Here is a 26,994-nt window from a genome sequence, read left to right on the forward strand (position 1 = left end):
GGATATGGCTTCTAACATTCTCTATCGCTTTTATTACATTCGATAGATTCTCCTTTCGTTAGTGTCATGTCAGTCAAAATAAAAGTCTTGGTTAGTTCTTTTACTTGAAATTTCTTTTGTGTTTCAAATTCATTTTAAATGTAAATAAATATACAATGACAAACTATGATAAACATATGACTAAACTGATTGCTCGAGTATTGTTTCAAAGTAAGTGAAATGAGTAGAGAAAAGGCGGAGTTGTTTACAAAATCCTTCTTTCTAATTAGTAGGTTTCCGTTTGGATATTACGATATTAACGCAGATGCATAATTGCGAATTCACGTAAAATGAGAGATTGTTGGTCTTATAATTACTGTTCGAATAAGTTTTCTAAGAAACTAACTGCCTAAGAAATGTAATTTCCTCATGGGAAACGGATCTGAATTTTCTAGAAAATGTACATAAGATATGCTGTATTATATATAAAATGCTAAAATATGTAGTAGACGGCTTATATTAAATCAATTCTAAGTGTAAAGAGCTAACTTTGTAGTGTCATTAGGTTATTTTAATGCGGGAGACTTGAAAAATGAGCAGTGCCCTCGCCGGAACCCGAGCCAGGACCTCTTGAATACGCGCCGAGTGTGCTAACCGTTACACCACGAACGCATGCAGAAAGGAGGAAGAAAATACCTCGTAACTTTTTAATTTATAAAAACCTCTTTGGGTATATTGAAAAAAATTAGGATATGTAACTAATTATATAAAACACGTGAAAGTTACTTTCTTGGGTAGCATATCTTTGTGGAGGATGTTTTAAGTAAATCAAGTAGTGCTGACTTTGCACATGGGGAAAATGTAAAATTGACCGTTGGCAACAGAGTCCCAAGCAAAACCCTTACCAATCTTCCACTAATTTTACTTACGCGAATGCTCGTAAACATATAATTAGCGAAAACTTCCAAAAGGAATCTAGGCACCTGGCGGTAAATGCCTAAGTATGGTGTATTAAAATGGCTCTTGGAAACATAATTATCAAACTGGGATTTCCTAAACTGCAGACTGAACTTTATCGCCTCCATGAACTGATAGACTAATGTTTTATTATATCTAAGTTAAATAAAGTGACGATCGTTTTTTTTTTTTTTTTGAACTTGTGTAATCATAATCTCCACAGCGTAATTTTTTTAAATTAATAACCTGAAATATTTAGAACCGAGTCTTTCTGAATTATTTTCGTGCTTGTTTTGCAATGAAGCAAATTTATAAAATACGTTTTATGTTAACCACTTTTCATGGTTTGGATCTATACTATAACTTCTTTTCGTTAGGCTCACCGAGATGCAAATGATTAAAGGCCAAGGTTTTGAATATTTTGCAGACAGAGCTCTTGGAACCTACGCTCGCAGCTTTACTTCCTCTCACCCATTTATAACAATTAGTATTTAAGCATTAGCCATTTTGGTAGTCGAAGTTAAATCGAACCATTAGAAGATTTGAGTCAATGCTTAGTTAGAGAATTTGTTTTGTCCCAGGCTAGGAATCCATTTCAGATTGTATTTTCAAATTTTGTTCTTTAACACCAGCAAGCGAAGGTCTTTGATCCTACTCTCAAGTTTTGTGTGTTCTTTCAAGTTCAAAGTTTAATAATAAGGTTTGTTTGAAACTTTCATAAGAACTCTATCTTATTTTTATAGACGGAGCAATAACTCACTTAGATGTCTCGTAGAGTAAAGAACTTTCTAGTTAGTACTGCACAAGTTAGGACACTATAAACTGTTATGAATAGTTGCCAAGCTTTATTAAAATTAATGCAGTAACTTTATTGATACTGATGAGATTAACAATTTATTTTACGCACACATTGTACGCACTAATAATGACAAATGACAGATTTTAGTAAAATAAATCTCACTTTCATATGTGTATGGTAAAGAGATAACGAAGAAAGCAGTTTGCTCTTCTCACTAATTATGAAACGAAACTTTTAAAACTTTAACACACTTTCGTTGTTAAAATCTGCCATTATTGATTAACCATTTAATACAGCATCTGGAAGCCTGTTTCTTAGTACTTAAATATCGCGAATCGAGATATTTTAATTATGTCATACTTAACAACTGAATAATTTAGTTGATTAAAATGCCTTGAATATTCAAATCGAAATTAGAGGATGTAATATTCTTGGCGGTTTCCGTTCCAATTATACATTTTATTCGCTTGAAAAATTTGAAGCATCAACTCTTTTAAATCGCGTCGAGTTGCAGACCAGAAAAGGAAATTTAATTTCTTAATTTGATAGCTTAATAATATGCTGTATTAACGAAAGTAATTAAGCGTATCGCGTTGCATGCGACATTACAGCTGTAGCAATCTGAAATCAATAGCATAAAGAATTCGTGAGGATACAATGGCTTAGATAGAGTCAAGTATAAAAACAAACTTCGAATTTCTTTCAAGTTGCGCATGCGCTTCGAATATCGGCACGAAAAGTCATCAAATATATCGATTAGGCGTAGAAGCATAGAGAGGTCACATAAAAAACTGTCCGTCCACTCCTAGAAAGGGGAAAAGGATTATTTTTGTTATTGCTTTTGACTTTCGATAGAAAAATGTTATTTTTTATTGCCAGAAAGTCTTTTCCCTAAAAAAAAGTTTCGCATTCAAAAAAATAAAAAAGAACATTTAAAGAATAAAACAAAGAAATGTATCATTTGTTTCAAATAAACCAAAGATACTTTTGTTTGGTGACCCTTTTTTTTAAATTTTCTTAACTTCTAAGCGTTCTAAAAGCATAAAAAATCAATTATCTTCCCCCTCCCCTCACCGATTTCAATTGAAGTTACTAATTGCTTTTTCCTGATAGTTTGGGATTGCCGTTTGATTTTCGAAAGAAGTTTCATTTAGGTCTCTTTAACTGTAAATTTTTCGGAGATCTGATATTAGGTGGATATAGAATTTAATTCCTTAAATACTACTAAATAGAAATGATACTGGTACTTAAAATTTAAACTTTAATTAACGCCTCTAAGAGATTTAAAAAACAAACATTCATACCATGTGCTTTTGTAACGGAATGATTAAACGTTGGCCCGGTACAGAGACGATCCCGTACTCGATTCTCGGCGAAGGCACAGTGAATTTTTCAAGAAACCTTTGCTCAAGAACTCTTACTTTTTCCATGGTAACTTGAGAACTAAAGCCACCAATATAGAAAGTTATACCGTACCTTTTCGTATTGGCCACCCTTTAGATGAGGTGTTATCTTTAAACATCATACTTTAAATTCCTAACATAAGGAATTAAATAAATTCTTTCCCATTTCATCTTTGATATATTTTTCTACTAATCTGAGAACCTGGGATCTATTCTTGGGAAAATATGTGTTCTTGAAGAACCATTTGTACTTTCAAACGAATGCACTGTGCACTGCGCTTCTGCTTACTGTGTATTTTTAAAAGATTCTTTATTCTCAGAGTTCCTAATACCTCTACAAGCGCTTTTTTCAAAGGCAATTTCAGATTCTAAATTTTAAAATAAAATATTTTGCTAATTCTATAAAAAATACGCGAGTATATTGTAAGAATTATGTTAATTTTATTAACAGTTAAATTTTGAGTTTATCGATTCTTAATTTCAACTTACTATTTCCGGCCAGAATGTAGCTTTAGAATCACGTCTGAATGCATAATGAGGAAAAGCGGTATTTAACTGCGAAGTTCTTCGGTCTTAGTGAGAGAGATACCAGATATTCTGGATAGAACGCGTCCGCCTTTAGGCTACTCTCTTGTAAGCTATTATGACACTCGGCCGTACTTTAGGCCCTTGATAGCTTCGTAGTCTATTAACGTTAAGGGACCAACTCTGTTAGAATTTTGATAGCTTCGGCTATATCTCTTTAGTTTAGATTACTTTAGTTTAATTCTCAGTCTCTTAAGTCCAAGCCCAAGTGTCGGCTTTATTGTACAACTCCAAGACGGAGTTCTGTCAAATCATATTTTGAATAATAAAGGCTTATTTTAACCTTCCATCTTGTTTCCTGTCACACGAGCTGAAGGGATTATTCGCTTACTAGTTCTTAAGATTCTTCACTTCCAACAGTAACTTAGAATTATCCAGTGAGGAATCCTACAATATTATGCAGAAATATATTTTAGCCGCATGAGGTTGTGCTATATTGTGCTTAATCTAAACGCTGGGTATCTTTACTGAACTGCCAGAAAAATTTTTATTCCATCTCAAAATTGGAATTTTTGAGATCCCCTGAAAAGTTGCGCTAAATTTCTATATATTTTAGATTTATAAAAATCTCAAGCTAAGGTAAAAAAAAAAAATAAAAGGTGAAATTTTGTGTATATGTATGATTATTTAGATTTCGACTCACTTTCAAATTTAATTTACATTAGGCAAAAATAATTTCCTTATTTTATAATCGTTCATTAAGTAATTTAAGTCTAATTTACAATTATTAAAATACAAATTTATGATAATAGCCAAAATTGGCTTTTGTTTTTATGCTGTCCTTTTAAAACTAAAAGTTCAAGTTACCTACTTAAAAAAAAACTGTATATAAGTTTTATTTTTAAAACGAGAAACAGATCATATTCTTTTAATAGCCAGATAGTTGCTACAGTGCACTAGGTATATATGTAATTCCGTTTAAAACTTCATAAATCATAAAAATTCCATTTTATAGTTTAATGCTTCGAAACATAGATATGAACACTTTGTTCTTTAAATATATTTAAAGAATTACGCATTGAAAACTTTTGCTTCAGGTTTGGGGAGGTTAGTCTAACATAATTCACAAAATTGCTCCTGTAGTATAAGACAGCGTCGTTATTACATACATCAAAGGTATATAGTGCATTTTATTTTGCGAGTTCAGATAGACTATCTAGTAGAGTGATTTTCAACCACTGTGCCGCGGCACTTTAGTGTGCCGCCAAATTCTTAAAGAGGGTCGCCAAATTTTAGAAATATATATAGTAAAAATTATAATGTGTTTAATCCTAGTATACGGTACACATGGGAATTGGCGAAATTAGGTTTTTAAGACATTAATTAGCGCGCCAATTGTGGTATCAAAGCCGATTTTGGCCCCGAAGATTTCTGTATTTGAATTAACTTTGAAAGAAGAGGAAGAACTAATTTTTCTTTCTAATAATCGAGATTTAATTTTAAAATATTTGGAAGTATCAATTAATTCATTTTGGATTAACATTAGGTGTGATTATTCCATGATGGCCAAAAAAGCTTTAAAAATATTATAACAGTTTTCTACATCTTATTTGTGCAAATTCGGATTTTCAGTATTAAACCAACATAAAAACGAAAAAAAGATCGAGACTGTTAAATGTAGAAGACGATATGAGAGTAGCATTGTCATTTTCACGACCAAATATAAATGAAATTTTCAAAAAACATCAAGCTTAAATTTCTCATTAAAAGTATTCTCATCATTTAACTTGTAATTAATTCCTTAACAAACGTACTGCTGTTTTTGTAGTACATATTATTTTATTTTACATTCAAAATTACTATCATAAACTATTTTACACAGTGTATTATAGTTAAGTAAACAACTTTTAAATGTTTGTTTTGTGTGTCTTCTGCCTTTTTCCAGAGATATAATATCGATGCATTCTTTAGGGTTCACCCTGGGACTGCTTTCAATGATAAGTTGGTTAAATGCCTAAGGGCTCTTCCATTAAAGACAAATGTTTTTTTCCATCATAATGATATTAAAGAACTTTTTACTAGTAACATTAAGCATTAATATAAAAAACAATATCTGGAATATTATTTTAAATTCATGCACTACATTCTGATTTGTTGAAGGAACGTTAGAGAGATTGAAAGAATGTTAGAGGGATCCAAATTTTCCTGTAGTCGACGTTCGTTATAATGAAATCATCTTGAAAAAATAAAAAAAAAAAAATAAAAAAAAAAGACTCAAAGGGTCTATTACTTGACACTTCTAGGCCATTTTCTCCCTTTCTAGCTGACCTCGTAACCACGTTAATGACCACTACGAAAGGTGATCGAGTTCCCTGATTTTTTAGGTGATAATGATACATCCATGTAGTTACGAAATAAATGAAGGGGCTACCAGCAACCCGCCAGTAGGACTGGTTGAAGCCTCTTGGCTGATAAACTTCCCTCCCCACTTGTTTTTTCGGCCCAGCCACATTGCTTTTTTTTTTTTTTTTTTGCCACATTGCTATTTAGTACATGTCGCTATGCATTTTCACTGCTTCAAACATGGTGTTAAAGACACTGTTTGTAAATAAACTAAATTTTTTTTGTTTTGCTATTAAAATGCTTTTTAAACTTACCACAGTTAAATTTTACAAACATTAGAAGCGTGGAATAACCATAAAATAAGCTATCATCTAAGCGACCCATCCTAGTTAATTTTAATGCAAAAAAAGCCAGGAATAATGAGAATGGAAAGGAAAATTTAAGTTATTTTACATATAAGAACAGCGTAGCTACAGAAGCTTAAATTTTAATTTTTGGCTCACTAGTTTTTTCCGAACATCCAGTAAATAAACCATCGTATCACTTGAAATTTAAGAAATATGTAAAATATTGTCGAGAATATCATCAACAAGGAGTGGACGAGAGCCGATAAAAGAGACTGTTTTCACTCACAGCTCACGTTTCCGGCTGCAGATTTGGGGCACGCTACCTACGCCATCTGCTATTTAACTCCATGCACATGACAAAAAATAATCATAAATGAGGAGAAGACCGTTACAACCTTGTAGGCCTATTTTTAAGTAACAGACATTGATGAGAGTAATTAAAACGGCTTTCGTTTTAACTACTGCCTGTTATTATTTTTAAGATTATTTTTTCTTTTTAAGATGTGAGGAGCCCTTACAACGAGAGTCAACTGCATTATGCTTTGAACATAAACTATCAAAAATATCTTCATCAGACAAAAATGCTGCTCTGACAAGCATTCTAGGAAAAAAAAAAAAAAAAAAGCTATTTTACATAAGTAAACATTCTGTTTTGTTTTATAATGCATGTTTCCATCCCATCTTATTTTAACATATTTCCCGTTCAAAAAATTGTCTTTGTAAGATAAAGTGTTACATATTTCAAATGTTGCACATAAATATGTTTAAGTTGCCAGAACAAAACGTACTTCCCATTCTTTCCAAAATATTTCACAGCATTTAAGCTCTTATTTACGTAACAATTGCTACACAGATGTGATAGTTCCCCTTGATGTAATCCTGATTTGTTTATTCCTTGAAGAATTCAGTTTTATCCTCAAGGATTTACTCACTTTAAACCCCTGCTTGAGAATCGAAGAGAAATCCTAAGAATATCCATTAGACTTCCTCGAAGAATGTTTCGGAACTTGAGTTCAACGCAAACCAAGGTTTAAAAGAAAGCAACTTTAAAGCAGAATCCTATGCAACACATGCGGGCCAAAAAAAAATTACTTTGACTTTGAAGAGAAAGGCGTTGCACAAAAGACTTCAATTTTTTTCTCCCTTCGACTTGAGTTGAGTTGAGATGTGTCTGGTAGAGAAGTGTCATCGGAAGAGGGGTGCTATGATCCATCATACCTGTCTCTAGTGATCAATGATCCCGAACCTTCTTTCTCCAGATCCGAATTTGTTAACGCTTTCTCTTCGTGACTGAAGAATTTCGAATCCTCTTTCCAAAACATTGCTCTTCTGCCAACAAATCTCTGTGTTGTATCGTTGTTTTGTCCTTTGCTGGAGAGAGACATTTTTCCGCTCTTCGAAGAAGCCCAGAACTTCAGTGACGTCGTACGTGTATATTTCTTCCACTTCCTTGTCGTGAAATAAACATTACCCGGAGGCGATCGTTGTTGAACTATTGAGAAATACTTTTTAGTGATTTGTCAAAAACTTCGATATAGGTATGAGAAATAACCTGTTACTGGATGTTAAAAATCAATAGATCTTCTTAAGTCAAACCTGACAAAGCCATCTTGGGGATTAATATTTGTTTATGTTAATTTAGTGTATTTCATAACAAAATCATCTTCCAATACATAATATCTTTTACTTTGCTTCTTCCTATATTTTCTATTAAAATATTTCTTGTTATTTTATTGAAACCTTTAACTGCAAACCTATAACTGTGTGAATCATTCTTGTGCTGTGATTTATTAGCAAAGAAAGTTTATTACTCGCTTTACAAATACAAAATTTTACATATTGGATAGTGGAAAATAAAATACTAATGAATTAATGGGATAAACATTTTGCAAGTCGAGAACTGTACTTTTCTCAGAACTGCAAAACACACGTGTAAGTTTTACCATGAAACCTAATGCAAGGTCATAAAGCGAAAAATTACTTTTTGGACTAAATGTAATAGAACATTCTTGTTTAAAATGTTCTTCTCAAATCCACACCCATTTTATATACGAATGCGCAGTCTAACGTTTAAAAACCATTATTAAGATTGTTTATTACTTAATCTTGAACATATACGTTAATCAAAAGCATAAATTCTTCTCTCATTTGTATGAAGAAAAACCGATAGAAAAAGACCATACATCGGTCCTCTTTTCAGAATTCCAGAAGTACAAAAAGCTTCCCTATAAGGAGAAACTCCTTATAATTCTGAAATCTATTATATCTATATACATAATGGAGTTTATAAAAGTGAAAATTGTGCTTTATAAATATTTATTATTAGTATGAATACTGAGTCATGATTTGAAAGCATATGACGCCAGGTGCTTTTGAATAAAAATATCAATTTTAGTTTGATAGTATTTAAAGAGCGTGTAAAAAATTGTAAGTGAATGTCTGCATTTTGCAGCTAGTATCTCAATATTTTCTATAGGCTCCAAGGCTTTTGTTAAAAATGAGACAATTTAAATATCAGTTTCATCTTAATCATCAGCAGCATCGTTGTCATATCTTCAACTAAGATTTAACCACAAGTATCTACAGCTTTTCTTGATTCTGTAGATTTTCAACGGTGTTCATGAAATCTTAAAGTGCGATTAAACATTAGATCGCACTATTCAGTTCTCCTTGAACGATAAAAATATTTCTCATTCATTAATGACTTTCTTAAACTTAGTCGTGTGTCTTGTTCATGTACTGCACTTATATGTAAATCTTTCAAATTAAGAAAGACCTTATTCAAATATTTTAACCTATACTTTCGAAAACAGCTGAAGTTATCGAACTAAGAGACGTGTTTTAAGACTGATAGGCATTTTTTAAGACTGATATTATGACTCAACTCTTTTTTCTTTTGTCGAAATGTTTTTTAAGTGTATCTTATTTTTGTAATTAAATTTTTTATTCATCAGCATCCTTTTATTTATTATCCTTGGCTGGAGACAAGAACATATGAGAAAAGATGAAGTTGCGATTTAATAAAATGTGCAACAACTTTGTAAACATTTGGAGCATAATAAAATGGGTAGTAGATACATTCAATATTGCTCCTGGGCTCATATTACTTTTTCTCGTTAGAAAATTAATTTCTTTAGACATAATTAATTTATTTCAATTTTAAATTACTTCCTTTGCTCCGCTAGAGAAAAAATCTAAGTCTGTGGTTTCTCAAATTTCTACTGAAACTGAATACGTTTTTTTGAATTAAAACATAATAATCTGTAATTCAAGTCCAGATGAAAGAATCAGCATTGTGATGTATTTCAGTGTATTAAATTATCATTTTAAAATGAAAAATAAACTCAGATATCATAAATTATTCAGTTAACTCTTAATCTAACTTATTTTTTTATTGTCTCTACTGCAAATGAAGTTAGTCTGTAAGGTGAAAAATTAGAAAAATAAATAATTCAAACATGATACTGATCTATTAATTGAATTTTGGGAAATATGAACATTTCGTGAAGATTAAATAACAAAAGAACTGCGCTACATCAAAGCACGCGGATTCTTTGTTTCTTTTATAAGGGAAGCGTTAAAAAGTAGTGGAAAAGTAGAAAATAACTTTTCATTATTAATTCCATTATAAAATGCAAAAAGAAATATTTTCTGCTTACATTTCCTATCGTGGTGAAACGTTTTTGTTTCGTCTATTTCTTTCATGAAACAAAAGTTGTATAAAAATCATTATTCGTATTAAAGTTAACCTCTTCCTATACGACTTCCTCCAACAAATTGAAATACCTGGCACATGACCAACATTTCATGCATCAACTGGGCTCGGAATTAGTTGGCTCCTTTCACCTTGTTTAACTACATTGGTCTTCGTACTTCCACGACAATAAGGTGCAGGGGACAAAAAAGGTTTCCACGAAATGGTCCCTATTTGCTGTAGGCAGGCAAGTAAAACAGAAAAACTACCTCCGAATTGTGGGCAGCTAATGGGCTTTGCAGGAATTGCAACTCTTTACGTATCTTGGACCATAGCAACTGTTGCTAAGGCCTAGAACGACATCGGCAATGTGGCATCAGCACGAAACACGGCTCATTTCACTTTCCTTTTGCTGTTTCTTAGTAGTATCCTTGGAGGGTGTTTTAGGTTCGTTTCTGTGTTCTATCTTTTTAGCTCCAAAGAAGTATTTACCAACTTTCTTTTTTGTACGTCAGGGGCAAGCTCAATGTTTCTTTTTTTTTCTACGCTAATGTCCCAATCCTTTTACTGGCTGGTTAAAAAAAATATATATATATATATAATATTTCGTTCGAACAATGAAAGCATGTAATAGTTAAATGCTGCTTATTACAAATATGCCTAATTATAAGTTTTGCTGTTTTAGCAACGACATTTTTCAGAGAAATAAGTTTGTTTAATAAAACGAATTATCATAATGCACTGTACAGTAAAGCGTCTTTCTTAATGAAGAATAAGATTTACATGAGAGTCGTGTTCTTTTTAAGAACTACCAAATCATTAATTCGATTTAGGAAGTTAAATATTGCTACGTGAAGTTTACCCATGTGAATAAAACTTATTTTTTTCTTTTATAAAAGCCTTATAAATGATAACGGTTATAAATGATTTATTGTATAAGTAGGCAAAAAATATAAACTCGCTTGATCCTTTTAGCTTACCGAGACAAAAGAACATCAAATCTGCAATGTAAGATTAAACTACAGAATGACATTTGACTCCCAAGTAGTTTCTAACAAAAAGTTAATAAAATTTGTATCTATAAACGCTATTCGATTTAATTTAATGGCCGTCTAGGACTATCTGAGATTTTAAATACAACGCTTTGGCTTGTTTATATACATATATGTTGAATTTTCCAAAAATGCAAATGTAATACTGATGTTATTGAATACGCGACCAAGTAATTTTCAGGTACCATTAAAATATTAAAGTAAATAATGTAGGCAGGTATAATAACGCCGAGATCAACTTAAATTAAACAAAACATTTTAGAATATTTATTCAAAACCAAACAATAAAAGTAAACACAAAATAGTTCTTAAATTTTAGAAGAGACTGCTCCATTAGCGATTAAGTTAGCAGTTTTTAGCAATGGTAATTATTATAATGCTTTCATTTTCTCGTGAAGAGATTAAGTTAACAACGTTTATTTGACTCACTGTCATGAAGCTTATATCTGCTTTACTCTCAAAATTTTGAAATTTCAGAACATTTTAGCACTTGTATTGATAAACTTTCATCAATATATCTACGAAATGAAATGTTATTAATTAATGAATGAGGAAATAAATGAACTTTGAAAATGCTTTAATACAGATAACAAAAGCGGTCTTCTCAGCTATATTTGAGCTGCGTTATTTGAACATGTACTGGTTACCTAATAGTAGACTGTACATCTGAGCAAATATTATCTCTCGAGGCCTCTAAAGCCCGTACACACCTGCGACTCATGAGATTATTTATATGGAATCTAATCTGGCTATTGCTTTCCAATAACTAGATATACTGAGGTACCGATCCGAATTGTCTTTAGTGCTTTCCGCTGGCTGTTGCTAAAATACAAAACATTATATTCTAATTAAACTGTTAAATAATCACTTCTAGTACGACTTAGTCTAATTTATTTAGGAAAATAATCAGTTGATTTGTATTTCTTTAGTTATCTGAAGGTGGATAAAAGTGTTTAGTTTGGAATATCGTGTATTTCGTAATAATTAGTAACTGAACTACTCTTTGTCGATGGGGGAAAAATATTTCAACACTTGTATAAGTTATTAGAATACTTTAGGAATGCAAATGCTAAATATTGGAATAATAAGTGCCGACCACTTGTTTGTTATGATAATGTTTGTAACTTTTATTCCTTCAGGAGACATAAAGAAGTTTTCATTATATAAATAGGAAATGTCTTTACACACAGAATATTGAAAGAAGTGTATTATATTATGAAATTAGTTAAACTAAATAAATTGAAATGTTTTCCTTTTAAAACCACAAAGAATTTCTAATAATATGAATCTTTAGATGAAAATTGATGAAAGGAAATTCAGTTTTTTTTATTAAATGTAATGAACTAAATTTTCATTAATATCCTATTACCTATCAAACTTTAGAGGACATTTTTTTCAGCAATTAAATCTTCTCATACAAGAAACGATATTACATAGCCGACTAAGGTTCTTCGGAGTTTTTCCAGTATGTTCTCTTTTTGGCTAGATTTAGAGTTTTCCAGTTTTAAATAGTTTATGAGCTAAAATTCCTTTTTAGAATGCTCTAGTGATCTTAGCCCAAGTCATCCATGAATTCTGCTTTCTATGCGGGAAATCAGACACATTAAACAATGGTTACTTTGAGTAATATACTACAGCCATTGTTTAATGTGTCCAGAGAATCCCATTCTTGATTTTATGTATTATATAATGCAACTGTCCTTTTGAATCCGTCCCACCAACGGCCGAGCGGTAATGTCGCTGAACATCGGTAGTTCGGCCTGGAGTTCCGATCCTTGTGAAGGGCTGGTTGCATGGGCACTGTCGTGGCTTTCCCCAGGACTAACGCGCATACAAGCCAGTTTTCTCTTAGGAAGTCCTCCAGACAGGCATCCGTATTCTTAGGCTGATAACCCTAGAGTGCTTTGCCATAATCAAACAAACCATATCAAAAGCATTTAAAATCCTCCAGAGTTCATAAGTAACCTTTTTTCTTTCAAATTCATCATCGAGTTTTAGAGTGCCAAAACTTTTTCTCAAAACCTTTCTTTCGAATATTTCCCCTGCAAGCAGATTACGAATTTTTATAACGTTTGGAGAAAATTATATGTCACTCTGAAATTGCAGTCACTTTTAAAATGAATTATTGAAAGTAATGAGAAAGTATTATTGAAATACTTTTAAAATTTAAATTAAATTTTAAATGTCTCAAATACCATCCTATAGTTATAGCTATAAATCTTTTCACAGATTCATTACTGATCCGCCAAAGTAGTATTTTCTATGCAAAAAAACTTCAGAATCAAGCTTCATTTCAGAACTGCAGTTACTTTTTAATTTAATATTTATTTCTGCTGTATATTAAAGAGTAGAAAAAAGTGTTAACAAATATGCTTTTTATATGATATGTTAATGTAATTATTCTGACCTCCTCCACCCAAAAAAAATTATATTCGCAGAAAATAAATTTCTCTTAAGCATATCATACGTAAGTTGCCTTAACCAGTGTTAGTAAGTTAATTAATTAAGAAAATATGTAGAAACGGACTATGTAAGTTCCAAAAAAAGAGAAAAATAATTTACACCACTTTACTTGTCTCTTTGCACGTATAGAAATGACTGAAAATCTAATACTTATAATCAGCTGCGAAAATACAACCGTTTTCATTAATTATTTTGCAATAACGTGATAGAACTAATTTGTAAAGTTCACATAACAAAGTAATATAATTTAAAGGCAGAGGAGAAAAGTCGCAATGCATTAAGGAATTTTCCTCGTCAGGAGAAGCAAATGAGACAAATTATTCTCTTAGGGGATTTTGTGTTAGACACAAATGAAGAAAAACCAGATGTCACTTTTATTGATGTAGAAAGGAACAATTAGAGACCTGAGTAAATTGAAAAAAAAAATTCTCTCTGCTTGCACATTATTCTTAATTAGTCATAATATAGGTAAGTTCCAGTAAACAATATGTATGAGATTTTTCATTTAAAATGAAATCGTTCAGCTAATTTTTAATTACAAAACCTACTTTCAATACTTAGAGAATGCTTTAATCTTTTCTTCCTGTTATTTTCTTTCTTTATCTTTTTAAATAATGAAACACTTTGTGATAGATTATCCGTTAAATATAAATGCTTAAATTTTAGAAACTTTTTTTCTAACTGTTTTAGACTAAAACTGTTAACCTGGGTTTTAGATGATTAAAAGCCATATTTTGTAACAAATTACTCATCGTGATACTTTTATTTGCAATATTAATTTTATAATTTGATAATCCTTTGTTATTATATCTTTTAACTGAAACAAGAAAAAAGAAAATGCTTCAGTTTTAAAAAACATAAAATTTTAGTTTAAGCTGTTGAAATACATTGAAATAGTATCAAACTTTGTTTCCAAAAGTCCCATGTATTTCCGTGATTTAATGTGTTGATTAATTGAAACTTCCAAATTAATTACTAAATTAAAATTAGTTTTGATTAATTAGGAACAAAATAAAATATTGTTTAATATAAAAGTACTTTCTATTAAAACCAACTGTACTTCATTTGATGAGAATAAATATTAAACCTCTAATTTGCCTGTAAATTCCAAGAAAAATTCAAATATAGCAATGTTTGAAAGATAAATATCAGTAATTGTAATTCTTTTTTTTTTGTCCAATTTTGTAAATAAAACTGTTAAAAATTTAAGTCTTAGATGGATTAAAATTGAATCAGATGATAGTTACAACTGTTACAGTGTAGGGACATTAGGTATTTTTTGGAAGCAGGCAAGATGAAAAATATGCAACGCGTTCGCCGGGAATCGAACCACGGACCTCTCAATTATGCGCTGAGCGTGCAGACCACCACACCACGAAGGCATGCCAAGAAGGCGGGAAAAATACCTTATAACAGATGAGTTTCATGCAATCTCATTCTCCTCCTTATGTTAAGAAACACAGAAAATATTTTATTTTTGTACTTTACATAGTTTTCAATCCCAACAGAATATGTTCGCTTCATTGTAGTATTCTTTTCTGTGCGTAACGTTAACATGAACCAGTTCTGTTAGAAAGACTAAAACAATCCATCTACGGTAGAAAGGCCATAATCAATTGCCTGAATTCTTATCATTTAGAATTTACTAGCTAAAGTGTAATTTATTTTGCTTTAAATTATGTTGATCATGCTTCTACTTTTATTTGAGCTATTTATATTCTTAAAAGATGTGACATTTAACATAGCTGGAGCCCAAAGCGTAATAAATAAAGCCACAAAGTTCAGAAATAAAGTACGTAATGGATGGATCATCTCTCTGAATCTAGCTGATGCTGTTAATCAGTCAGTTGAGGTTCGCTCTCAGCGCAGGATAAGCCATTAAAGAAGCTAATAAATTGGTCCAAACAGCTGAAGCCCTCTTTCCTTTCGCGCTTGTCGAAATTCGTCCTCTTTCGTGTGCCCGCTGAGCGAGCTGTCGGTAATGAGAATCGAGTAGGGTTGAGGTGTAGCGGAAGAAAAAAAAAAGCGTTCGTTCCATTAGCAGGCTGAGAGAAGTGAATCAGGATAAAGGGGACATAGGGAAAAAAATGGCTGTGTAAGCTATCCTAATAATGAATCGATTTAGAGAACTGGAGTGCCTTACTGATGATACTTCTCCAGGGCATCAGCAGTAATGTTTGAGCCAAACCTTATACTATTTCTCATCGGTAAAAGCCAATACCTGCATTACACGAGTGTAAGCACAAATCAAGTGATTTTGCTAAACTTCTTACCAGTTATTATACAATATACTTTCAGTTTCGCGCAACAAAACTGTTAGCTACTGCATTTTACTAAAGCCCTAGTATAGAATTCTTTGTAAACAGATCTAAATTTAAGTAAAACAGCTGCAGTGATTTCGGTAACTAACAGCTACGGTAATTATGCTTCGTTACAGATTCATATACAAAATTAAAATATACATTCTTAGGATTAGATTTCTTCTTATCCAGCTTCACCGATCATATTTTCTAGAAGATTTTTTTCTCCTTATGAACTGAATTTCCTTTAACACTTCTAGAAAAACGAGTAATACGCATTTTAATTGAACAAAATATTATTTCTTCCAAATATTAAATTTAAACAAAAGTACTTCTAGTTATATTTTTGAAACTTGTCCCTGAGCTTATGCTTAATTAGTTGTTGATTTTTTTGTGCCTTTTCTATTGTAGACGCTTTTGCGCATGCTTTTAATTAGTTATATTTTTAATATCTCCAAAGGAACCTCTTAGAGATTGTGTCTGCAACAAATTATTACTGTTTGTTAGCAAAATATGATGTATAAAATATTTCAATTATCTTCAGTATTACATAAGTTGATATTGTTCAGTATAGCATTAATCATTTTATTAGAACTTCATAACAATACTTTAGAATATTTTACACCATGAATATTATAAATAAAGCAGGTTCCAAATATACTGTACTTAGCGGAATGCAAACCTTCTAATTGTAGTTTATACGTATGCGCTTTTGGATCCTAAACACCTTGTCTGGATGTTTTTCCTTAAGTTTTTTTTTTAATATCTCGAAGGAAAGCTTTGCAAGGTGTTTATTGTTTTTAGTTGACTAAAATTTTTGTCTACAATAAATTAACGTTATCGTTAAAAGATGAGGCATACGTCATTTTATTTATATTCAATATTACATAATTATACGCCGTTCGTTACAACATTATTCATTTAAAAGTCATTTTACTTAAATTTCCTGACAATATTTTACGAGCAGTGCTACATGTAGCATGGTTATCTCAAACGAAATACATTTCTAACATCCTATGTTTAGTACACTGCAAAATGTTTAATATTATTTCCTGGATATATTAGCATCTGCATCTAGAAAAACACTTAATGATTACGATTAAAGTTGTAAGTAACATATAGATTGCAAGCCTTTCTATATATTTGGCAACAATACGTCTATTTAATAATAAAAGGGATATATTTTTATGTTTTTTTCCTCCTTTTAGCATCTTATGCATTTTTAAAAGTATTTAATAAACTTTTTTCGATTTCTGAGATCATCAGAAATTCTGAAATTTTCCGATTTCAGAACATTTATTTATCTATTTTTCTGTTACTTTGAAACGATAAATTCGAGCAAGAACGCGAAACGGAATATATTTACCGTAGAAACAAATTTTAATGCGGGAGAACGTATTGATGTCCAAAAAATCTGCTTGTAATGATCGTCTTGAAAATCAGAAATTTCTTCAAGATTTTAAGAAGCAAATAGAATTTTAAAACGTGTTATGAAGCAATTACAGTATGGAGAAGTGAAGACAATTAAGATAATGTCGATACGTTACGAATAAATGTACAATAAAAAAAACATTATATACTACAACTAGACTACTAGAGCTTATATACTAAACTAGAACTGGTAAAAAAAAAAAGAACAATCATTTTTAACGAAATAAACAAATTTGTAGCGAATGTTTATATAATGCACATATGCATATTTTGCTAATATTATTTACAGTCTATCAGTGCTATTCTTCTGATTTACCAGATTAACCAGCCTTTCGTTTAATCGGTCCCCATATAGACGGTTAATTGTGAATACAGCAGTGTAAGCTGTTCTAAATGCATACATTATAACAAAATTAAAATGACGAAGAACAAATGTTAAAAGTACTAATAATAAGCAAAGTGAATCAGCTTAACGGGCTTAAATTTACAATGCTGTAGTTTCGAATGTTATATAAAACTTTCTTCTTCAGCTTCAGAGTTTTCTCCCTCGTCATTTTGACTCCTGCATAAGGTATTGAAGGGAGGAAGTTTCGAAATTCTAGTACTTCAAATTTACATACATTACGTTGATTCTTGTTCATGATTATTCGTATCTTCAACGTGAGTATATATAACATATACATTTTTAAAAATTTGATTAAAACCTACAAAAAACCATAAATGATATTTTATTCTTTTTTCTGGTTAAAAAAGTTTTTCATTTATCCGGTCGCATAAGAGATGGTCAATCGGGTCGATGTTGTGGGATGTTATAAATACATAGCCATATGTATATACACATTTTTTAATATTTGAATGCAGCTCATAAATCCTATTCTATAAGGTTGTCCGAATTTACTAGCCTTCCGCTTATATCATCCCACAGAGGCGGTTAATCAGGAATGTATTATATGCTGTACACTATTGATCTGACTACTATGTATCTGAAATTAAAAGAATCAAACAGATTTTATTAATAGTTATTTTTAATTCAGTGAATGGGACTTTCTTAATATTTTATTTTAATTTACATTATCGATATTCAACTTTTCCACTTTTCTTTTCCAGCTGTTTTCGTAATTTTTTCCTCATCGTATTTAACACATTAGCATCTACAGTAGCATAATGACTGAAACTGTTACATTCATAAATTAAATTTGTTAATGTTTGGATCTCAGTGCTATATTTAACACGTACTGTAAAAGCTTGGAAAATTTTCAATTCCAATGGCACTTTTGCTTTATATTTAAGTAAGTCTACCTTAGTAAAGAAAAACGAAACATAAAAAAGAAGAGTTTTTTCTGCAATACATGCTTTGGCGCGTTTCTGCTCTAAGATATCACAATTTCCTTATAAAATATATCGTATACCTGTAGGGAGTCTGTTGCATTTCCATTCCCTCATACAACTCCCTCACCAATACGATTTTATCCAGATATTCGAAAAGTTTAAAAGTTCGTATTCAGACAGATCTCAGATATAAATAAAATTTACTGGAGACAAATTTTGCTGTCATACATTTGCAATAGCGGAACTGACTTAGGTACAACGCAGTAGCGTTCAAAAAATATGAGACTCGAAAATAAAAAGTTAAGCCTGTTTCTTTGAAAGCGTTGCTCTTCTTTGGAAAAAAAGAAAGAAAGAAAAAAATATTTTGCTAGGTTATATTTATTTATACGTGCCATTGTTTTTTCTTAAGTCATAGTTGTACATTTTTTGACATTATTTTAAAGTTTTGGACAAAGTAGTTTTTCAGAGCACATAAAAAATCTGGGAAGTGATCAAAAGTTTTAAGAAAAACATCTTTCTGTATATTTTCAAAAAAAAAAGTGAGTCAACTCTTTTTTAAAAGCATCGTAAACAATATCTGTGTTCAGTGTACCGTTTTTCATATCATAATTGACATTTTTTTAGATTTAAGGAAATCTTTACGCTTGAGAAAATTATTTTAAAGATCAAAACATAAAATCTTAGAAAACAGCTTACGGCATTACATGGACATATTAGCTTCATTGCACTCAACGTTTAAAATGTACGGAGATGGGGGTTAAAGTATTTTAGGGTATGTTAACACAAAGAATCCTTTAATTGCATAGAAATGAGGAATCTAAAAAGAAACATTTTTAAATTTCCTTGGCAAAATGTACAGTTTTTTGGCCAGAAATTTAAATTGGCTATTAAAAGAGGCAGGTAAGTGTAGAAAAAGTATTTAAAAAACTTATAAAAAACTAGAGATAAGCGAAGAAAGAGTCGGAAAGTTATCTAATAATGTTAAGTAACAAAGAAAGTGAATAAAACAAAAGCAATGATAAATAAATAAATAAAAAGATAACGACTTAATTTGAAATTCTCATATGCTAATATTTTTTTCTGGTTGTATTCGCGTATTGAAATTTTATTTTATTCCCCCCCCCCGCAACACAGAATATTCTCATGCTTATGTTGTTCTCTTTATATCAAAACGTTCTTGAATATACTGAGAATATCTTGAGGATCTTAGTTCTCAGATGTCCTGAAGCCTCAGCAACTTAGCATTCTAAGGATGCTAAGTTGCTGTGTCCCAGGATATATGAAAGTGTCTTGAAGATATTGATTCTTAAATGCTTTTGATGAATGCATTATATAACATCCTGAGTGTATTCGCACTGCATATTTATGGAGGCTTCCATCGACAAACATTATTAGAACATTTATTCTCAGTTCTTCTAGTGACTTAGCTTTATCGAATTTGCTAGAGTGGTATTTAAGAATATACTGGGATAAGACATTGAGTACTCGGGAGTGTGTGTTGTGGAAATATTCTGAGATGTGCTGAGGATATTGTAACTAGGACTTTAAAATCCTCACCATATCCCGTACACTCTCGAGGAGACACAAACAGGTTGTCTTTGTGATATACTGGGATGAGACATTAAGCACTCGGAAGGATGTGCTTGGGAACTTAAGGCGATAATCTGAGATCTGCCGAGGATGTACGCTGATCCCATGAGCATTATCTTCAGGATATCCTGAGGAGAATTTTATGTTATAAGGGTTTCTGTGTAAGGGTGAAAACTACTATTATCTATTAAATATGGCCTGCATCCTTTTGATAGAATTTCTTAATAAAAAAACTGAAGATTTAATATTCTGTGTAATCACCAGTTTCGCTCTTAAACGTAATCTTCGTAGTCCTAGTATTCGCGCTACAACATCAAATGTTCACATGGAAAGTGGTGTATGGATGGTGAAATGACAAGTCGCTGGCCAGCAGTGTGTCGTCGACGGCGCAGTGATTCCAGAGGAAAGATAAGTTACTATGCATTGTTCACAGTTACCGAAGAGCTACAACAACCAAAATCACCACCAGCTACAATAGGGCGACCCAGACAGTTTCTTAACACACTGTGCAGCGTACATTGCTGCGTATGGGCCTACGCAGCCGGAGGCCGAAGAATATCCCTGCACTGACGGCACGTCATCGCCAGCTGCGTCTGCAATGGGCCAAGAAACATCGGAATTGGGCATTAAGAGAATGAAAGAAAGTTGCATGGTGCGACGAATCACGTTTTCTGGTCCATCACATCGACGGGTGTGTGCTAATACGCCGATTTCCAAACGAGACTCTGGCTCCTGTATGCACAGTTGGACGGAGACTTAACTAATAGTCTCCGTCCAGTGGCGGGGGTATTTTGGTGTGGGCAATAGCACATTAGGACCCATAATCCCCGTAAAACAATGCCTGATCTCTGTGCGCTACGTGAACATCGTTGCAGACCAGGTTCACCCATTCATAACAACAATATTTCCGGCGTGGGGATGGTATTTACCAACAGGATAATGCACCATGTTATAAGTGTCTAATCGTCAGGGAGTGTTTCAAAGAACATTCCAGTGACTTTCAAGTCATGTCCTGGCCTCCAAATTCACCTTACATTATTCCAATACAGCATTTGTGGTCCCACCTGGAAAACCAAATTCGTGCTGCCACGCTACCCCCTCGCAATATGCGGGAATCGTAGAACCAATTGGTGAGCGCTTGGTACTAGATTCTTCAGACTACGTATCAGCACCTTGTGGAGTCAATGCCACGCCGCCTTCTGGAAGATTTCAGGCTAAATTTGGTCTCACATGTTATGTAGAGGTTAGTTATAATATAATGGCTCTTAGGTTGTAGACACATGAGGCAGTTTTGGAAGCAGGCAGGATGAAAAATAAGCAATCGCCTTCTCCGGGAATCGAACCACAAACCTCTGGAATACCGGCCCAACATGCAGAACCACTACACCACGAAGGCAAGCTAGGAAGGCGGAAGAAATATCTTATAAGGTGTATAGCCAGCCATTTTCTGTACATACGACTGACCAACTTTCAGTCGATTTCTTTGCCTTATCTGGGATATTTTTCTCAGAACATTGGTTTCTTAAAGTCAGTGCCCACTTATTCCAGTGACATAGTAAGGAAGTTTCGTATTCTTTTAGTGAAAGTTGTCAATATGTCCAGTAAGCGGGTGGTAGATCTTTGATCTCTGAAACTCGTCGATGACGCAGCTGACTTTTTATGTTTCCTCGCTTTGAAAAGCTTAGATTCTCTGAGGTGGCATTAAAACTAAAATATGGTGGGTCCATCACCATAAGGATTTCGTCAACCAAGTCTCATGCCTCTGCTCATCCCCCCTTTCAATGTGGAGACTGTAAGAATGTTTATCATTCTTCTGTGTGTGCTGTCGTGGTAAAAGTGTTTAGCACATCCGTCTAACAACTGGAAAAACGGTAGTTAGAATCCCAGCGACAGCACAGCTGATTATTTGTATTTTTTGGCCCGAAATACCTAATAGTCTAACGGAATTTTAGAAAGCACGTTTAAGCAGCCCCAAGGATGGGAATATACATACACCAGAACGTTTGTAATTACTAACAATAATAAATAATCTTTAATTTTATTAACCAAGGAACAATCTAATACATGAATGAAGCTCGCGGATCTCAGTTGGTTACCAACCATGCAGATAAAATTCGGGAAAAAAACACTGCAGCCAATTCCTTTACTGAAATATTAATCTGAGACGTAGAGAAGCAAAGCGTAAATTATATCACTCTTTTGAAACCAAGGGTATTGCTTTTATTTTAACAAAAAGCAGCGTTTATAGTAATAATACATTTTAAATAAACTAATTTTGCCAACTAAATGTAACTTCGTCCTTGTTTCAATGTAGCAATATTTTCTTTTCTATCAAGTTAACTACCTTAATAATAACTAAAGTTCGTGCTAATATAAGCTGCGATATCAGCGAACTAACACTACATTAGCTTCAGTTACACTACTAACCTTCATTTTTTTTCATTCATCCTGAGCTTAGTTCTCTCAGTTTTCTTCTAAGTTCTATACTTTTAATCGATAATGTAATTATTGCAAAGCTAATAACTTAAATAAGCTGAGTAAAACATTGCATTCATATTAAATCATGATGTGGGTACGTCGTAAAGTTAAATTTTGTGAAACGATCTCGAGGCAAAATACTTACTGTTTCCAGTTCAATAAATATTTCCGTAACTTAATGTAAGTTTTTTGTAAGTTTAGTTTGCTTATCTCACTGACTTGCAATAATAATAGTACTATAAGATCTGGCTTTCTTAGGTAGCATGCAATTAAACCAGAACTCTAAAAAAATGTTGAATTTAATCAACATTTTTTTAGAGTTCACAGAGTTTTTTTAGAGTTCACTGTGTCATATAAGTACCACAGAGACAGGGATGTAAAGGACTCTTTATTAATCCAAATAAAGTTTAACAGACTGCACCAATTTGTGGTTACAGAAGACAATAGCTTTGCCTTCAAATCAAAGATAATGGATTAACTAATTAAATTTCACAGTGTAACTAGCGCGCAAGCTGGCTGTGGCCGAAGTCGACGTAAACAAGACTAATGACAAGAATAATTCAACGCCGCAGAATACTGATCACTAGAGAATCAAAAGTTAGCAATGTGGCCTTCAAGCAGGCAGAATACGCTCTGTGATTTTACTCTCCAAAACATTCCTTTAAATATTTCCTTCTTTCTACATAATTTAAATATCCCGAGCCCTGGAAGTGTACATTCCCGCAGAGAAATGAAAACGAGGCTGATAGATGAAGGAATTAACATAAAATAATTGGTTTAGAAATTTAAATGATACCTTAGCGTAATTACCTAAGACTGACCCATTTCTTAAAAGAAACGTAAGCTATTAGTATTTATATAATGCTTAGTTGAATTTTCATGGCTTTTTTATGTTTGCATCTGCGTTAATGTTTATTTCTTTTCACAGATAATAAGATCTAATGGATTCTGTCGGAAAAGCAGGCCGTCTAAATAGGCCTAGCTCAAGAATAAGGCGACAGAGAAGCCATGAGTGGAAAGACTACAGTTCTTCTGACAATGACGAGGATCTGGAAAAGCAGGCATATAGATATGAAGAAAGACAATATGATGAACCTTCAAGGAACAATCAAGACCTCAGAAAAGATGATTCTGGTAAGTAAATATCAGATTTAGTTTTAATAACTTATGTTACTTGGTCACCTGTAGGAAGTAGTTAGAGGCCTCTTCCCTCTTCTCATTTGTCGACTGCCGACAAATAAATAACGAAATTATATTTATTTTAACTTATAAGGTGTTTCTGCCACTTTCCTAGCGTACCTTCGTGGAGTAGTGGTTCTGCACAGTGGGCCGATATTCCAGAGTTCCGTGGTTCGATTCCCGGCGAAGGCGGTTGCTATTTTTCATCTTTCCTACTTCCAAAAATATACCTAATGTCTCTACGAACTTAAGACTGCATACTCTTTGCAATTAAGCATTTAATAGAAAAATGCATTACCGAAAATACTGTTTTTGATCTTAGCAAGGAACATACGGAAAAATAATATGAAAGTGAAAATTGGTAAACTTATAATTTTAATTTCGCAACCGTTCTACTTTAAAAAAATTTACTGACTGTAACACATTTTCATTCGTACTTGTACTTTTCATTTCATATCACTATCATTTGTACTGAAATTGTATTAATATGCGTTATAATTTTATTTAAATTGCCGATGATACAATTCTATAATTAGAGAAAGGGTGGCTGACTTACAAGCAAAAAATAAGATGCAATGCTAGCTACAAGATACGAAAAATAGAAAAAAAACATTAAAAAATATTCTTAAGTTCATCCAGTGGTACAGCGCCTCCTAAAATACCTAAAATACCGGCAGTAAAGAGCAGCAATGGCCAGGCAAGGCAATGGAGGTAACAGTGTAGAGCAGCGTTTCTAAAAGGTTTTTTGCATTCCGATTGGTAACATTTGTGAAAACATTTAACGAACCGATGGCTTAATTAAATTTTTGCAGTGGTAAATGATTTTTTTTTTTTTTTTTTTTTTTTTTTTTGTTTTAGAATCCAAAGTGCAACTAAGTATGTGAATTTCCGTAGTAACTTATTCTGGACAAAGTTTTGTTTGAATTCCTTTGTTTGTAATCGTATTTTTTTACGCTCAAAATACGCATGGATTATTTTTCAGCTCAGAATATTTAGACTTCAAATGTGGTAAAATCTGACGGTTTCTTACCATCACTTGCAAAACCTTCATGGCAAATGATAAACATCTGACGCACATCTTCGTCTTTAGATATGGGCTAAAAAGTAAACCCATGTGTTAAACATTTATGGCTGTAGTGCCTGGTAAAACGGATTTTTCTGCCAAAACCCAGGTTCTGTTTTGCTGTCATTTATTTTAGATTTTGGTATTCAAATACTTTTAAATTGGTAGTTAAAAAATTCAATAGCGTGCCTTGTTTGCGATTCATGCTATTAAGGGATAAAAAGTAATTTTTTCTTAAGTAATATTTTTCAAACGTAATCCAGACTTTGTTTCCTGCACGCTGATATTTCCTCTGAATTCATATTCTATAGCACCAAGGATGAAGCCAAAAGCGGTCTTCCAAGAGCATACTTTATCAGTTTGGTAATTTCATTCATGCGCCGCAACATCAAGGCTGAGTTTGCAAGAATCGGCCTTCTAAGAATCTGTCTTCATCAGGTTGGACAATTCCGTTCATAAGCCACAGCATGAAGACTGAGAAATTTCTCAAGAATCGGCCTTCCAAGAATCTGTCTTCATCAGGTTGGCCAATAGTCATGTTAACTCTTGTATCGGTTATCACCCCAGCAAGGGGAGACTTTAATTTGTTCTTGGATATACAACCCATAATCGCCACCATGAAGTAACGCAGTACAAGGAAAACTCTCAGGGGGCCCTTCCTCCCTCTGACCCATCTAGCCGGCCGATTTCTAGTTTCCCTGCTGCTCTTTAGAAGATTAATCTTCCGTTCAGAATCACTGAATATTACCTCTGTAAATGATCCTATGTGTCAGAACTAGATCACATCCTGCCAAATTCGAGCCTAGAATTGAAGCTTCGGACTTCTACGTCTATTACGACGGATGAAGTAAAATAAAGTCAATAAAAGAATCTCTTTTTATATTCCAGATTTTAATGTTTGAAATCTCTGTTATTAACAACTATATAGATAATATTATAATCCGATGAAGAAAATATAATTGTTTCTCTCTAGTTTCATTACAGCACAAATCGCTACTCTGAGGAGAATAATTAATACTTGAATTCTTGAAGACTTGTGCAACAAAGAATATTTCAATAAAAGTAAATCGCTTCACAATATTTGTGCAATCACTTTAAGGTAGAAATATCATGTTTTCATATTATGAATAGCAGGAATGAAAGGTGGAAGTGAAAAGGCTTCTTTTCAGTCCAGACGTAGCAAATTGGTTTCTTGTTGAAATTCCTTGGAAGTACTCTATATATTTGTTTTATTTATAGTCTTCTTTGAAGTTGATCAGACAACGATTTTTGTTGAATAAATATCGTTATTTCGGTGAACTTATGTCAATCCTTTATATTTTGCTTCAGAAGAATAAATGTTATCAAAAGATTTATAGAAAGCATACGTATCATATTTTGAAACAATTTTTATCAAATTTAAATGAAGTAGATAAATAATATATTGATGTTAGCCATTTCTGTTAGCAGTCACTTATTTATTTAAGCGATCTTTTCCTTAAGTCCATGAAATTTTAAAACTTACAGAATCTTCTAAAATAATATTTAAATAGATATTCATGCACTTAAATGCATTAAAACGCTGATTTCAAAAGATCAAATTAATTCCCAGAAATATTCTTCCTAGTCTTTCAGGATTAAATTATTCCACTCAGAAAACACATTGAAAAGTTGTTAATGACTTTGATGGCTAAGTAAATTTGCATAAATAATAAATGCATGAAGTGGGTTTATATTCTTCCATGTATGCAATTCATTAAACTATTCATAATTTCAAATTAAATAATTTTGCGTATCTTCGTTACAATATCCGACATAATTACAGACTTTTAAAGTTACGTCCGTTAAATATAGCAGAAAATTAAGGAGAAACTACTAAATAGCTTTGATTCTTCACATTTACTTAGTCGGCAAATCAAACTGCAGTGAGATCGGTTGCTCTGTGAAGGCGGATTGTTTTAGCCTTAGTACTAACTTTTACCTGCTTTGAATTTTTGTGTTTCAGACAAATTATCCTCTTCGCACGCTTACTAGAAGTCCAAAACTCCAAAACCACAGTTAAGAGGGAAAACATAGGTAAGAT

The 26,994-nt window shown here is 32.4% G+C and overlaps 1 protein-coding gene across 5 annotated transcripts in view; it reads left to right on the forward strand.

The window, feature by feature from the left end:
- The window catches only part of LOC118192698 (teneurin-a-like), a 1,025,489-nt gene that overhangs the window by 428,632 nt on the left and 569,863 nt on the right, over positions 1-26,994 (forward strand). For all 5 annotated transcript variants that reach the window (XM_085809689.1, XM_085809693.1, XM_085809690.1 and 2 more), the window contains one exon: positions 23,619-23,824. In XM_085809689.1, the coding sequence (XP_085665815.1) occupies positions 23,632-23,824 (193 nt within the window). In that variant the 5' untranslated portion in view covers positions 23,619-23,631. The remainder of the gene's footprint in view (positions 1-23,618; positions 23,825-26,994) is intronic.

This window comes from Stegodyphus dumicola, chromosome X2, assembly GCF_044657685.1.
Source record: "Stegodyphus dumicola isolate Sdum_Otavi_A_Nest chromosome X2, ASM4465768v1".
Classification (NCBI taxonomy): Eukaryota; Metazoa; Arthropoda; class Arachnida; order Araneae; family Eresidae; genus Stegodyphus; species Stegodyphus dumicola.